The 12883-nt window shown below is 45.4% G+C and overlaps 1 protein-coding gene and 1 long non-coding RNA gene across 4 annotated transcripts; one reads left to right on the top strand and one right to left on the bottom strand.

Moving 5' to 3' along the window:
* The first annotated feature begins 3925 nt into the window (after nt 1-3925).
* Nucleotides 3926-7906, top strand: IBA57 (iron-sulfur cluster assembly factor IBA57). 3 transcript variants are annotated; one of them, XM_027743365.2, is made up of 3 exons: nt 3926-4270; nt 5466-5812; nt 6453-7906. In XM_027743365.2, exons 1-3 carry the CDS (start codon nt 4017-4019, stop codon nt 6842-6844), a joined length of 993 nt encoding a protein of 330 aa, XP_027599166.1. In that variant the 5' UTR covers nt 3926-4016; the 3' UTR covers nt 6845-7906. The 3 variants fall into 3 exon arrangements, with proteins under 3 accessions (XP_027599166.1, XP_039238355.1, XP_039238356.1); XM_039382421.1 differs by lacking the exon at nt 3926-4270 and adding an exon at nt 4391-4570; XM_039382422.1 differs by lacking the exon at nt 3926-4270 and adding an exon at nt 4393-4610.
* On the bottom strand, nt 5118-10906 carry LOC120323472. Its single transcript, XR_005563940.1, has 3 exons — nt 10156-10906; nt 9195-9300; nt 5118-6030 (listed from the first exon to the last, which is right to left on the bottom strand). It is a non-coding gene; the product is annotated as an uncharacterized LOC120323472 (long non-coding RNA).
* Between the last annotated feature and the right edge of the window lie 1977 nt (nt 10907-12883).

Below are 12883 nucleotides of genomic sequence, written 5' to 3'. Positions count from 1 at the left end.
AATGCCTGACCACCCTTTCAGTGACGAGATTTTCCCTAATATCCAACCTAAACCTCCCCTGGTGCAACTTGAGGCCATTCCCTCTTATCCTATCACTTGTTACCTGGGAGAAAAGACCAACCCTCCCTTCAGAACAGCCCCTTTGTCTCACTCCCTGCAAACTCAGCTGCCACTTTATTCCTGCTTTATTCCTACATCCTGCCTGTTGTCCTTGCAATTTCCCTCTATAATCACTGGTCTTTGCATTGCCCAGGCCAGCCACAATCCATGTTTCCCTCTCCAGGACTGTGGGATATTGTCCCAGAGCCAGAAGTGCTGCCATGGTTCACCACAGCCCCGTGTCCTGCTGGCTGCCTGTGATTGACCTCCCAGAGCACAGCTTGGGGAATATTTATTAAATAGGGTTTGGGATGAATAATTAGCTCACGTGGGTTTGGGGATGAGGGTTTGTGCTCAACACCCCAAGAAAAAGCTGGAGAAAATGAGTTTATTATACCAGGATTAATGCAGTGGTTATCCCTTGATTTCTGCTGGTGGAGGAGTTGTGGACGAGTAAATAAATGCCAAGGATGAGCCCTCACAAGTGGGAGCCTCAGGCTGTCCTGCTGCCACAGGGTTTTGGGCAGTGGGAGAGCAGAGAGTGGAAAGCTGATGGAACAAGGGACTGCCAGGAGCTTGTGCCACTGCCCAGGGGCTGGTGAGGAACAGAGAGAGAGTCTCTGTCCCTTGGCACCATCCTCTTATCTGTGAGGATTTCCAAGTTGCCCCAACACACCTGCCTGGATGAGAGGTGTTCCACCAAGGGGGGATTTTCCCTTTGGGATAGAGCTTAGCCAGGGATGCTGTGCCTTGTCACCCTGTGCCACCGGCTCTCCTTCCAAAAACACCTTCAGGAATGACAAGGCTGGTGGGGGATGATCCATCAGGCTGATGTGGAGGCAGATTCATGGATAAGAGGGAGTTGTAGCTTCCATGGGTCCCTTCCAATCCAGAATGTTCTGTGATTCTGTGTCGTGGAGAGCCTTAGGCACAGAGGAGAGACTGATCTCCAGCACCACGAGATGCCTGCATGGATCTGGTTCCCAAGGCCCACTTGGAATCCGTGGGGAGAACAGGCACTTCTTGGGCACAGCTGATGGGATCCAGCTTACAAAAACATTTCAGAGTGAAATGAAGCACAGATCCAGCCTCTGCTCCAAACACAGATTCCAGAGAGGGAGAGGGCATTATTCAGTGCCACAGTACTAATCCTGTGGGAGAGCATCAGCCAAGGGCAATACTGTTCCCATGAGGAAAGGCAGGAGGATTTGATCCCGCTGGAGATGGTTCCAGCTGTGCCAGTGGGGTTTAAAGTCAGTGTAAGTTCATCCAAACAGCAGGAGTGATGGGGAAGAATCACCAAGTGTCTGCTGAATTATCACAGAATCCCAGGATGGTTTGAGTTGGAAGGGATCTTAAAGATCATCTCATTATAAACCACCTGCCATGGGGAGGGACACTTTCCACTAGAATTCCCCACCTTCCAGTAGAAATTCATGTGATAGAAGCTCTGGGAGCTGAGTTGTCCCTCCGACAAGGTTTCAGGTCCCCTGATTTTAGTGAGGACAGACACTCATTCAGTGAGGGCTGGCACAAACCTCCCAAGGGCTTTGCAGGTCTCAACCATGCCATGACTTGTCTCAAACAATCCCCTGAGCTCATTTAATGCACTAAACTGGCAGAGCTGTAGTTTCTGACACTGAAATGTTTAAATATGACTTTACTGACTGCATAACTCTGTGATAAAAGAAAAGAAAACCCAGAGAAAAGTGAATAAAAGTATGGGAGAGGGAAAAGCAAATGAAGGCTTGAACCGGCCGCCTGATTCTTTTCCATTTTTGATTTTATTTAACTTACTGCCTTTGCAAATATCTATGTGGGGTTTGATACAACCTGTGTGATGGTTGGGAAGCAGCATGGGAATGCATGGAGATGGCCAAGGGCTTCCCATGGAGTGGCCACCGCTGGTCCCCGTGACTTGGTGGGTGCAGCAGGGATGTGGCACCGGCAAAGAAGAGCCAAAGCTGGATCCAGCTGTGAGTCCACGTTGGACTCTGGAGTTTCAGCCCAGCTGTGCTTCCAGATATGTGAGTTTTCCCCTTCTCCTGGGCCTCTAAAAGGCAAACACAGCTCTTGCTCCTGGCACATTCCCACTTCCAGGGAGAGGAGAAAACCCCGCTGGGCACCAGCTCCCTGCATCTCCGGATGGTTTCAGGCCAGGCTGAGGTTTCCTCAGCCCCGTTTCTGACACCCAACACGTGCCAGGGGGAGGGCAGAGCTCGTCCACGTGCCAAGGTCACCTCAAATCACATCTGTGCCAGTCTTTATTTCCCCACCTGCTCTGCCTGTGCCTGACAAGTGTCACCTCCAAGCAGGGCCAGCCCCAAATGGAACACTCTGTACCTCCTGGCACCACCAGGAGCTGATCTGTCCCACACACACAGGGGTGTGTGATAAGGTTATCACACCCAGGACATGCAGGGAGAGTCCAGTCCCGCCCCAGGGCCAGCTGGAGGAACACTCTCTGCATCCCCAGCTCCTGGAAAACGGGTCCCTCCGCTCAGGGTTTTGGGATCCGTGGGTTTTAGGGGCTTGGCACCGGTCCTGGTGGTTTTAGCAGGGTCATTCAGGGCCAGGTGACCACCCCGCTCCCTGCAGAGCTGCTCATTGCTGGTGGGAGCAGCAGGAGGGGCTGGATGGCCTGAAACCCAACTGCAGCCACTGCAGAACGGGAATTGCAAATGACAGGGGTGACTCACGGCTATTCCTTGGACTGTGGGAGGAATTCCAGCAGAAAGAGCTGCAGCCAAACCCGGGGCTATCCGGGCCCTTGAGACTCCACTTCCCAGAGTGCCAGGGAATATTCAAGAAGGAAGCAAAACAGCACCTTCAGCTCCGTGATTTTAACAGCAGGATTTTAACCAGGGATTTCCCATCCCTGGAAACATCCCAGGTCAGGTTGGGCTGGGGCTCTGAACAACCTGAGGGATTGAAGGTGTCCTTGCTTGTTGCTAGGGGCTTAGGCTAAATAACCTTTAAAGGTCCCTTCTAACCCAATTATTCCATAATTCCATGGGTTTATTTCAGTGCAATGCTTAGTAGAATTCCCACTGCTAAACATTAAAATTTACTCTAAGACAGAGCTGCTGACAAGTTTTTCCAAGAGTGTTAAAGGAGGAGGGGGGCAGTTGGTGGGTCCTGCAGAAACAGAAGTAGGGGAGAATTAAAACAGTGGAAAACAGGGACCTTTGGAGTTTTCCAGCAGGTTAGCCAAAATGTCCCTGGAAGAGAATGGGTCCATGTGGCTTTTAGGGGATTTTAGGCTCGGCAGGGGAAGGAGTGAAGGTGTTTAAGGAAACATTGGGCATGGTACTCAGTCCTGTGGTCTGGCTGACAGGGTGGTGATCGGTCACAAGTTGGACTCGATGATCTCAGGCGTCTTTTCCAACCTTAATGATCTGTGATTCTGTAAGGACTAAGGGGGAGCAGCCGGGCTGGGCAGCCCTCGGGCACTCCCACAACCAAACCGCGGGAGGTGCGAGCGATTTAGGTGTTCCCCTCGCTCCCTCCATAGCCGGGGAACCGGGGAGCAGCGGGAGGGGGTCCCCAAATTCCATCCTCAGGATCCCGTTGGTCGCCCGCTCCCGATCGGGATCGTCCGGGGGGCGTGGCCATGGGAGAGGGGGCGTGGCTCTAGGAGGAGACTGAGCCGGGAGGGGCGTGGCCATTGGAGGGGCGTGGCCAGAGAGGTGGTTGAGTGTAATGGAGGGGGCGTGGCCATCGAGATGGGGGCGTGGCCAAACGGCCGAGCCCTTGCGAGGGGAGAGAGCAGGGAGGGGGCGTGGTATTTGTGGGCGGGGGCGTGACCAGCGGTGCGACCCCCATCCCGCCGGCAGGTGTCGCCCTCCCCCGGGACACACACAAGATGGCGGCGGCGGCGGCGGGCGGCGGCGGCGGGACCCTCTGACGGTGCCGCCATGTTGGTGAGGGCGGTAACGGCGCCGGGGCTGCGCCGCCTGTGCCGGGGCCGGCGGGACGCGGCCGCCGCCTGCTTCCCGCCGGGCCGGGCGCTGCTGGGCGTGCGCGGGGCCGAGGCCGCCGTGTTCCTGCAGGGGCTGCTCACCAATGACGTCACGCAGCTGGCGGCGGCGGCGGACGGGGCCCCCTCCGCGCTGTACGCGCACGCGCTGAACGTACAGGGCCGCTGCCTGTATGACGTCATCCTGTACAGGTGAGACCATGTGGGGCCGCGGGGGGGGAAGAGCTGGGCGAGACCATTGTGGGGCGGCGGGGGGAGAGGAGACTAATCCAGGCACGGGCGTGGTTCCTGGTTCCTGTTACCGCCCGTGCCAGACACGCGGCGTTGCTGGCTTATATTTATAAAGAGAAGCGCAGTAAAGCGGTTATTCAGAGTGGTTTTACTGACTTGCTGCAGCCTCTGCGGGTTGCCCCGGCAGGGAAGTGTGATGGCCGTGGGGATACCACCTGGGGATATGGACTGCCCACATGGAGTATGGAAAGCTGCATCCAGGTCTGGGGCCACCCAGACACAGGAGAAGCTGCTGGAGCAGGTCCAGAGGAGGCCACGGGGATGCTCGGAGGGCTGGAGCCCCTCTGCTCTGGAGCCAGGCTGGGAGAGCTGGGGGGGTCCACCTGGAGAAGAGATGGATCCAGGGAGAGCTGAGCCCTTGCAGGGCCTAAAGTGGCTCCAGGAGAGCTGGAGATGGACTGGGGACAAGGGATGGAGGGACAGGACAAGGGGAGAATGATTTCAAAGTGACTGAGGAGAGATTTGGATGAGATATTAGGAAGAAATTCTTGGGTATGAGAGTGGGGAGGGACTGGAATGGATTTCCCAGAGAAGCTGTGGCTGCCCCATCCCTGGAATTGTCCAAGGCCAGGTTGGATGGGGCTTGGAGCAACCTGGGCTAGTGGAAGGTGTCCCTGCCCATGGCATGGGGGTGGGACTGGATGATCATTAAGGCCCCTTCCAACCCAAACTGTTCTAGGATTCTACGATACTTGGAAACATTCTCCAGTCAATGCAGTCAAAAGTAATGATGGGAAGTGGAACTGGATCATCTTTATTGCCCCTTCCTACCCAAACCATTCTGGGATTCTGTGCCAGTGGAAGGCACAGCTGAACGTGGCTTCTCCCCCTGCTGAAATTCCCCTCACTTTAGGGAAGGGGTGGAGGATTCCTCACACCCTGTTCCTGTCCCTGGGAGAGCTGAGGGCAGTGTTTGCTGGGAAAGAGTACAACCGAAGGCTGGAAAACATCAGGTATTTCCTGCTCCATGCGTGCCAGCAGCCTTCCATGAAACTGCCCAGACTTCTGGATTCGCACCAGGATCCAGACAAAGCGTTTTGGCTCCCGCTGCTGTGGGGGTTTGTTTTCCTGACCTTGCAGGTGTTACTTTTTTTAGGCTCCACGGGAGCGCGGGAGAGGAGCCTCACATCCTGCTGGAGTGCGACAGCAACGTCCTGGAGCCCTTCCAGAAACACCTGAAACTGTACAAGATCCGCAGGAAAGTTGACATCTCCCCCTGCCCTGACCTCTCCCTGTGGGCTGTCATCCCTGGGGAACAGGCTGGAGATGCCTCCAGCTCCCTCCCGAAATGTGCAGGCCAGGCTGTGCTCTTGACTCCTGACCCCAGGGCAGAGGTCATGGGCTGGAGACTGATCACAAAGAAAGGAGCAAATCTGTCGGAGATTATCCCTGGGAGTGAAGTTGGAGACGTTCAGGATTACCACAGGCACAGGTATAAGCAAGGTAAAGCCGAGTCCTGTTTTGCACTCTGTGGCTCTGGATTTTGGGAGTCCGTGTGCTGAGATAAGACAGGAATAAGTAATGTGTTTAATTTGTTAATAAATAAAGGTATTAGTTGCTGCTTTGAGTAAAAAAGTTCTCTGGTGCTTAGAATTCTCTCTGGTGGCAGAAGTAATATTTGGGTTTTCTGTTACTCAGATGATGGGGATTGGTCAGGAATGCTGAAAGAAAACCAGGATTAGTCATTTTCTTAGAAGCTTCTGTGGTTTGAGCAATTTTGGTTATTTTGGGGTTACACACAGGCAGTGTGTTTTGCTCGTTGCTAAGGAAGGAAAAGGGAACACCCAGACTTACCTTCCTAAAAATTCGTGGGTGTTTTTGCTGAGTTAACTCAGAGGCCAAGGGGAAGATGTTTGATTTGAGAGGAAACTCGCTGCTGGGAGTCCCAGTGCCTTTGATTTTATGGTGTCCAGGCTGATGGTGGATTAAATTAATTGGCGGAGTGAAAGGTGATGGTTCTGTGCTTAAATCAGAGTCCATCTGGTTTTGGAAAATAAGTTGCTAATGACTCAAACAATTTAAGGCACTTGGGGCACAAGCCTTATGGAGGAGTATTTACCTCTTGGCTTTACTCTTTTCCCAGGAATTCCTGAAGGTGTGAAGGATCTCCCTCCTGGAGTCGCCCTCCCTCTGGAGTCCAACCTGGCCTACATGAACGGCATCAGCTTCACCAAGGGCTGTTACATCGGGCAGGAGCTGACGGCCAGGACACACCACATGGGCGTCATCCGCAAGCGCCTGCTCCCCGTCTCCTTCTCAGCTCCGCTTCCCAAAGACGGCATTCCCGAGGGTGCCGAGATCCTCACCGAGTCGGGAAAGCCGGCCGGGAAGTTCCGGGCGGGAGGAGGTGACCTCGGGATAGCTCTGCTGAGGTTGGCTCACGTAAACGAGCCGCTCTGCATCGATGTGGGAGGGGATAAAGTGAAGCTCAGCGCAAACACGCCCGAGTGGTGGCCGAAAAGTGCTGCTAAATAGGTGAGGAGCCACCAGTTGCCTTCTGGAGGATCTTATTCTGTGGGAGAAGTTTGGCCTTCGGCTGGTGTTTGTGGTGTTTGATGGAGGGGTGTCACAGGAGGCCTCAAATCGGGACTGAACTCAAACTGGGTCCCCTCAAATCGGGAACCCAAAGCTGTGAGGTCGGATCGTCCACTGGGTGTTGTGGAGAGAGATACACAGGGAAGTGCACTTTTTCCTGAGGGTAATCCCTGTTTATTTAGGGGTTGCCACGTGTTGTTGGATGGATTTTGAGTCTGACCCTCCATCAGACTGTGCTCCGTGTAGGATGTGGGGCGTGTTCCCACTGAAGTGAGCAATGGGAGCAGGAGATTCCCTGTTCCACGCACTGAATGTTTCAGTTCAGAATAACCATTTTGTGGTATTATGATGATTTTTGTTTGTTTTTTTTTGTTTTTTTTTTTTTGAGTGGAGATCATGCTGCTCTTACGTATTCTCAGGCTAAAAGTTTTTACTGCAAATTACTCCTTGCATTGAGCTTCTTAAACTCGCTGATTGTGTGGGTGTTTCTCCCCACCGCTGGAATTGTGTTCAGGAAGAGGAATGCCTTGTACTTTCACATTTCAGACCTTGATTTTAAGTTGGCATTTCTTTGCTTCACTTTTTTTCTGGCCCCCAACACTCTTCTGCCTTCCCAATTTTCCCTGCTCCTGCAGTCAGCATGTTCCTCTTTGCTTCCAAAGCCAACCGGCTCCGTGCCTCCTATCCCTGTCAACCTGCAGTGATTTATAGGAGCCCTTTCTATTTTTGTATTACAATAAATCCATTACACAAGGGCGTGATGAGAGAGGTGCCCAGGTCCCCTCCCATTTTGACCAAAAAAAAACCCCAAAAACCACAACCTCTTGCATGAATATTTTTAACAAAACCCGTCCAAAGCACATTCTGCTGCTGTTTCAGCGTTACTGTGAAAGGAATTTGTGAAAAATGCTCATATTGATTAAAACTCTATGGTTGCTGTAAAGTGAGTCTGTGGAATATCTTGTTAATTATCGTATCTAATTTAAAAGTGATTTATCTGAAGGAGAAGAGATGGTGCCTTTTATTTGCCTGGGCTGAAGACACACAACAGGACAAATACTTTTTCAGGTTGCTTGCTGACAAGAAAAGCGCCTTAGGCTGTTGGTCAGGTTTGGGATTGTTAACAGAGTCTTTCTGCTGGAAAAAAATAAATGAAACTGGATCCTCTAAGTGCCACAAAGGCGAGGCTGTGCTGCCCGTTGATGCTGCTTTGCCAGAAGCAGCTTTTCCTCTCTGCCACCCATTGTGCAAAGTTTCCACAGAATAGTTTTATTGTCCTGGTGTGAGCAGAGCCTGAGTAAACACTGAATAAACTCCTCTGTTTGGGGAAGCCCTGAATTTTTTCCTGCCTTAGACACACGTTCCTTTTGTCCTCTTAACGTATTTTAGAGGCTTTTCTTGTTGCCAACAGCTGCAGGCTGCAGGTACGGAAGGTCAGACACAAAATAAGGTGGTACTGAAATAAAAAGGTATCAGGTGGATTCTGGAGAAGGGATGTGGCAGAAATGGGAAGGGGGCAGCCCCAATCCATGCTATCCTTATTTTTTTTTTTTATTCTCCCTCACATCCTGCTCTCTCATTGATGGTTTTAGCCGGGTGAGCTTGGGCTGGAAGCTGCAGAGTTGATTTTGCAGGGGCTTTTCCATCCCTGACAGCCCTGGAATCATTAAGGCTGGAAAAGCCCTCCAAGATCAGGGAGTCCAGCCATTAACCCAGCATTAATCCACCACCACGCCGTGTCCTCAAGCACCATATCCACAAGTTTTTTGGACACTTCCAGGGACGGTGACTCCACCACATCCCTGGACAACCTCCCGTCCAGTGAGGAACCGTTCCCTCAGCAAGGGACGCACCGAAGGGGTGCTGGCAGGTTAACCTGGTGCTTCACATTAAACACAGCTGGAAAGCATCCGCCCTGCTTCCTGAGGAGAAACTGAGGGGAGCTCCTTCCCCATCCCCTTTTTCCCCTGCTTTTCCCCCTCGCTGCCTCAGTTTCCCCCTCCCCTCCATTGCCTCAGTTTCTCCCCCCCCCCGTCCCGCCTCACGATGGTTCCTTCCCGTCCTCCTTGCCCTCCTTCCCCCCCCCCATGTCCCCCTCGCAGTGGTTTCTCCCACCGGCCGCCGTTGCGTTCCCGCCTGGGCCGGGGCGCGGGAAAAGTTGCGCGGGGACGTTGGGGGGGGGGGGGGGGGAGTGGCCTCGCGCCGCTCCCTCATGGCGGGAGGCGGGAAAACGTGAGGGGAAGGGAAGCGCTGTGGCCGCCGGAGGAGCAGAAATAAAGAAATAAAGGACCTCTCTGCGAAAGTACGACGCTGTCCGGCTCTTCCACTTGGCCTCTCGCGTGTGCGCCGAGAGGGATCTGTGGGCGGTGTGGACGCCCCCCAAAAAGTGGTGTTTTCTTGAGGGAAAGAGCGGTTGTGGAGGGAAATACATTGAAATGTCTGGTTACGGAAAAAAGAAAATTTCATCTTTTTTTTTTTTTTCCCCTGCATTTTTAAATTTTTCTAGTAGCAGTTCTTCCTTCCTTGTCACGTTTTTTATATATCCTGTCATAGTAAAAAATCCCCAAAATTTGTTTTGGTGTGGTGAAGAGTCCAGGAGAATGACTGCTCATACTTCATCAGTTTACTCTGTAATATCTATCTATCTAATCTATCTATCTATCTATCTATCTATCTATCTATCTATCTATCTATCTATCATATATAGCATATAATACATATACAATATATACTATAATATATATAATACATATGTAATATATAACATAATATATATAATACATGTGTAACATATACATAACATATATGTAATACATATGTAACATATAATACATCTATAATATATAACATATATAATTCATATGCAACATATATACATAACATAAATATATATAATGCATGTATAACATATAATACATATATACATAACATAATACGTACACAATACATATATAATACATAACTGTATAAATAGAATATAGAAAAACATATATATAATGATATATATGTTTTGTATATTATTATATTTAGATATATTATTATGTGCTATGTATTTTATATATGTAATATACATAACATATACATATGTAATATACATAACATATACATATGTAATATACATAACATATATATGTAATATATAAAATAAATAAAACATATGTAAAACCTGTATGACATATATAACATAAAATGTATGTTCTACTGAGTTATTAAAATGACTGGAATCCAATATTAAAGATATAATTACTCACAAGGTTTCACACTGCTGTAGCCAGGAGGTTCTGTGTGATCACCTTCACGCTGCATTACTTGAAGTCAGCAACTCTAAAACGCCCTCACGAATATTAACATGTGCCCAATAATAATATTTGCTTAATATTAATATTTTGGGTGTGTTTTCCTGCTGTTAACGCATTGCCAAAACCTTTGAGGTCCTCGGGGAGTGTCCAAATACTGCGCGGATGAGAGTCACAAATCTGATTTATTCCTCACAGCCTGTGGTGATCCTGCTTTTCCAGGAGACTCGAGTTCTCCAGCGTTTTCAGAGCTGGAAAATTTGGCAGCTTTCATCCCCTTTTCGCAGCAGTTCCTACTGAAACCACACTCTGCACAAGCGCTGGGGGCATTTTGCATGTTATTTTGAGAGGAGGGTGTAGCTCCTACTCTTTCTAGTCACTTAATATTGCTGGGAGCACAGTTTCTGCTGGATGGAAACACAGAAAAATGCTACATTTTTAATTTAAACTATTTTCCCCATCCTTTCCCTGAGTGGCATTTTGCTTTTGGGTGGACTGTGAGCCCTTCAGAATAGGCTGTCTTGGTTTTTTTTTTTTCTGTAACACGCTGTTCTCAAACTAGTGGAAATAATTCATGCCTAAATTCTTTTTGTGGATTTGTGTCTGGATTTCCTCTCGTTCCCTCTGTCCTGGAATTTTGCTGTCTACTCCTATCACTAAAATAAGAGTTTGTACTTTAGTGCTGTGCTGCCAGAACACTGGAAATGTTTGGGCTTTCTTTTTCTTTTTTTTTTTTTTTTTTTTTTTTTTTTTTCTTTAATCCCTGCTTGAGATTTTTTGTTCTTTCCAGTTTTTTGAGGGGAAAAAAAAAATGGGAAATAGATATAAAAGCTTCATGTCTCGTGTTTATTTATGTTTTTATTCTCAAATTTTGCTTCCTCCAGGCAGCTGAAGGAGGACAGTGGCAGTCTGGGAATGTCATCACAGCTCTGTGGAGAGGAACTGGAGGGGGGATAACAATAAAGCAAACAAAGACTGAAATTTTTAGGGAGAGGTGACCTAATTTCCTATTTATTTCCGTGTCAGAAAAGCTGTGTGGAATAAACTTAATATTTGGGGGAGGTTATGTGCTGTGTGGCGCTCACAGTGTATTTTAGCAGCGCTTTCAATGTCCTTTTGTTGTTCAGGGTGAACAACTTATTTTTAAGTTTAACTTGGATGACTTAAATAAATGTACGTTGCGGGGCAGCTTTAGTGTTTTTGGGGGTTTGTGTGTATCTTTTTTTTAATTTGGTTGGAATTTAGCACTCTGCTCTCTCTTTTTTCCTAGTCTCAAGACTGTAATAATACTTGCCTGATGATGGGCTACACTCCCCAGCAATTGAACTATATTATAACTATCATATTAATATAATAACTAGTATGTTGATTTCCTTGAAAAAGATGAAAATGGCTCTGTTTGCCATTTCCATTGTCTCTGGATTTTGTTATCTACTTAAATTATGTTCATTCTTTTTGTAGCAGTGTATTTATATATATATATATTAAATATATTTATATATATTTGTATACAGTGTATTTATATATATGTGCATGTATATGTATACATGTATATATACACACACACACACATGTATATTAGTGTATATATACACTATATTATATCATATAATATATATTATATATAATATATTATATATATATTATAATCATATATTATATAGTATGTTAAATATAACACAATTGCATTACCACATTATTAATTAATGTATTAACTAGCAAATTAATTTCCAATTTAAAATACATTAATTATTAATGCAGTGATATGTAACACGAATATATTTTATATATTATATAAATATAAAACATATAAATATATTTATGTAAAGTATAAAAAGAGATATTAATATAATAGATATTATATAAATATAAAATATATCAATACAAATATATATGTTATAAAAATATGAAATACATCCATATAAATATATCTACATAAAATATAAATATATGTAAAATATAAATAATATATATTGTAGAATATATATAAAATATAAATAATATGTATTATAGAATATATATAAAATATACATAATATATATTCTATAATATATAGTATAAAATATACAATAAAATATAAATATATAAATATATGTGCATTATATATAACTTTTATATACTATTTAAATATAGAAATAATATAGAAATATACGAAACCATAAATATATAAATAATTTTTATATATTATGTAGAAAAATAAAAATAATACATAAAATATATAAAATATAAAATGTAAAATATAAAATAGGAAATATAAAATATAAAATAGGAAATATAAAATATAAAATATAAATAATATATATTATAGAATATATATAAAATATACATTATATATTATAGAATATATAGTATAAAATATACAATAAAATATAAATATATGTAAATATATGTGCGTTATATATAACTTTTATATATTATTTATATATATAAATAATATAAAAATATACGAAACCATAAATATATAAATTATATTTATATATTTTGTAGAAAAATAAAAATAATATATAAAATGTAAAATATAAAATAGGAAATAGGAAATAGAAAATATAAAATATAAATAATATATATTATAGAATATCTATAAAATATACATAATATATATTATAGAATCTATAATATAAAATATACAATAAAATATAAATATATAAATATATGTGCATTATATATAAGTTTTATATAGTAT

Source organism: Pipra filicauda, unplaced genomic scaffold (assembly GCF_003945595.2).
Source record: "Pipra filicauda isolate LSUMZ 115617 unplaced genomic scaffold, ASM394559v2 scaffold269_size1075953_pilon, whole genome shotgun sequence".
Lineage (NCBI taxonomy): Eukaryota > Metazoa > Chordata > Aves > Passeriformes > Pipridae > Pipra > Pipra filicauda.
This window is presented reverse-complemented; position numbering and strand designations above follow the sequence as displayed.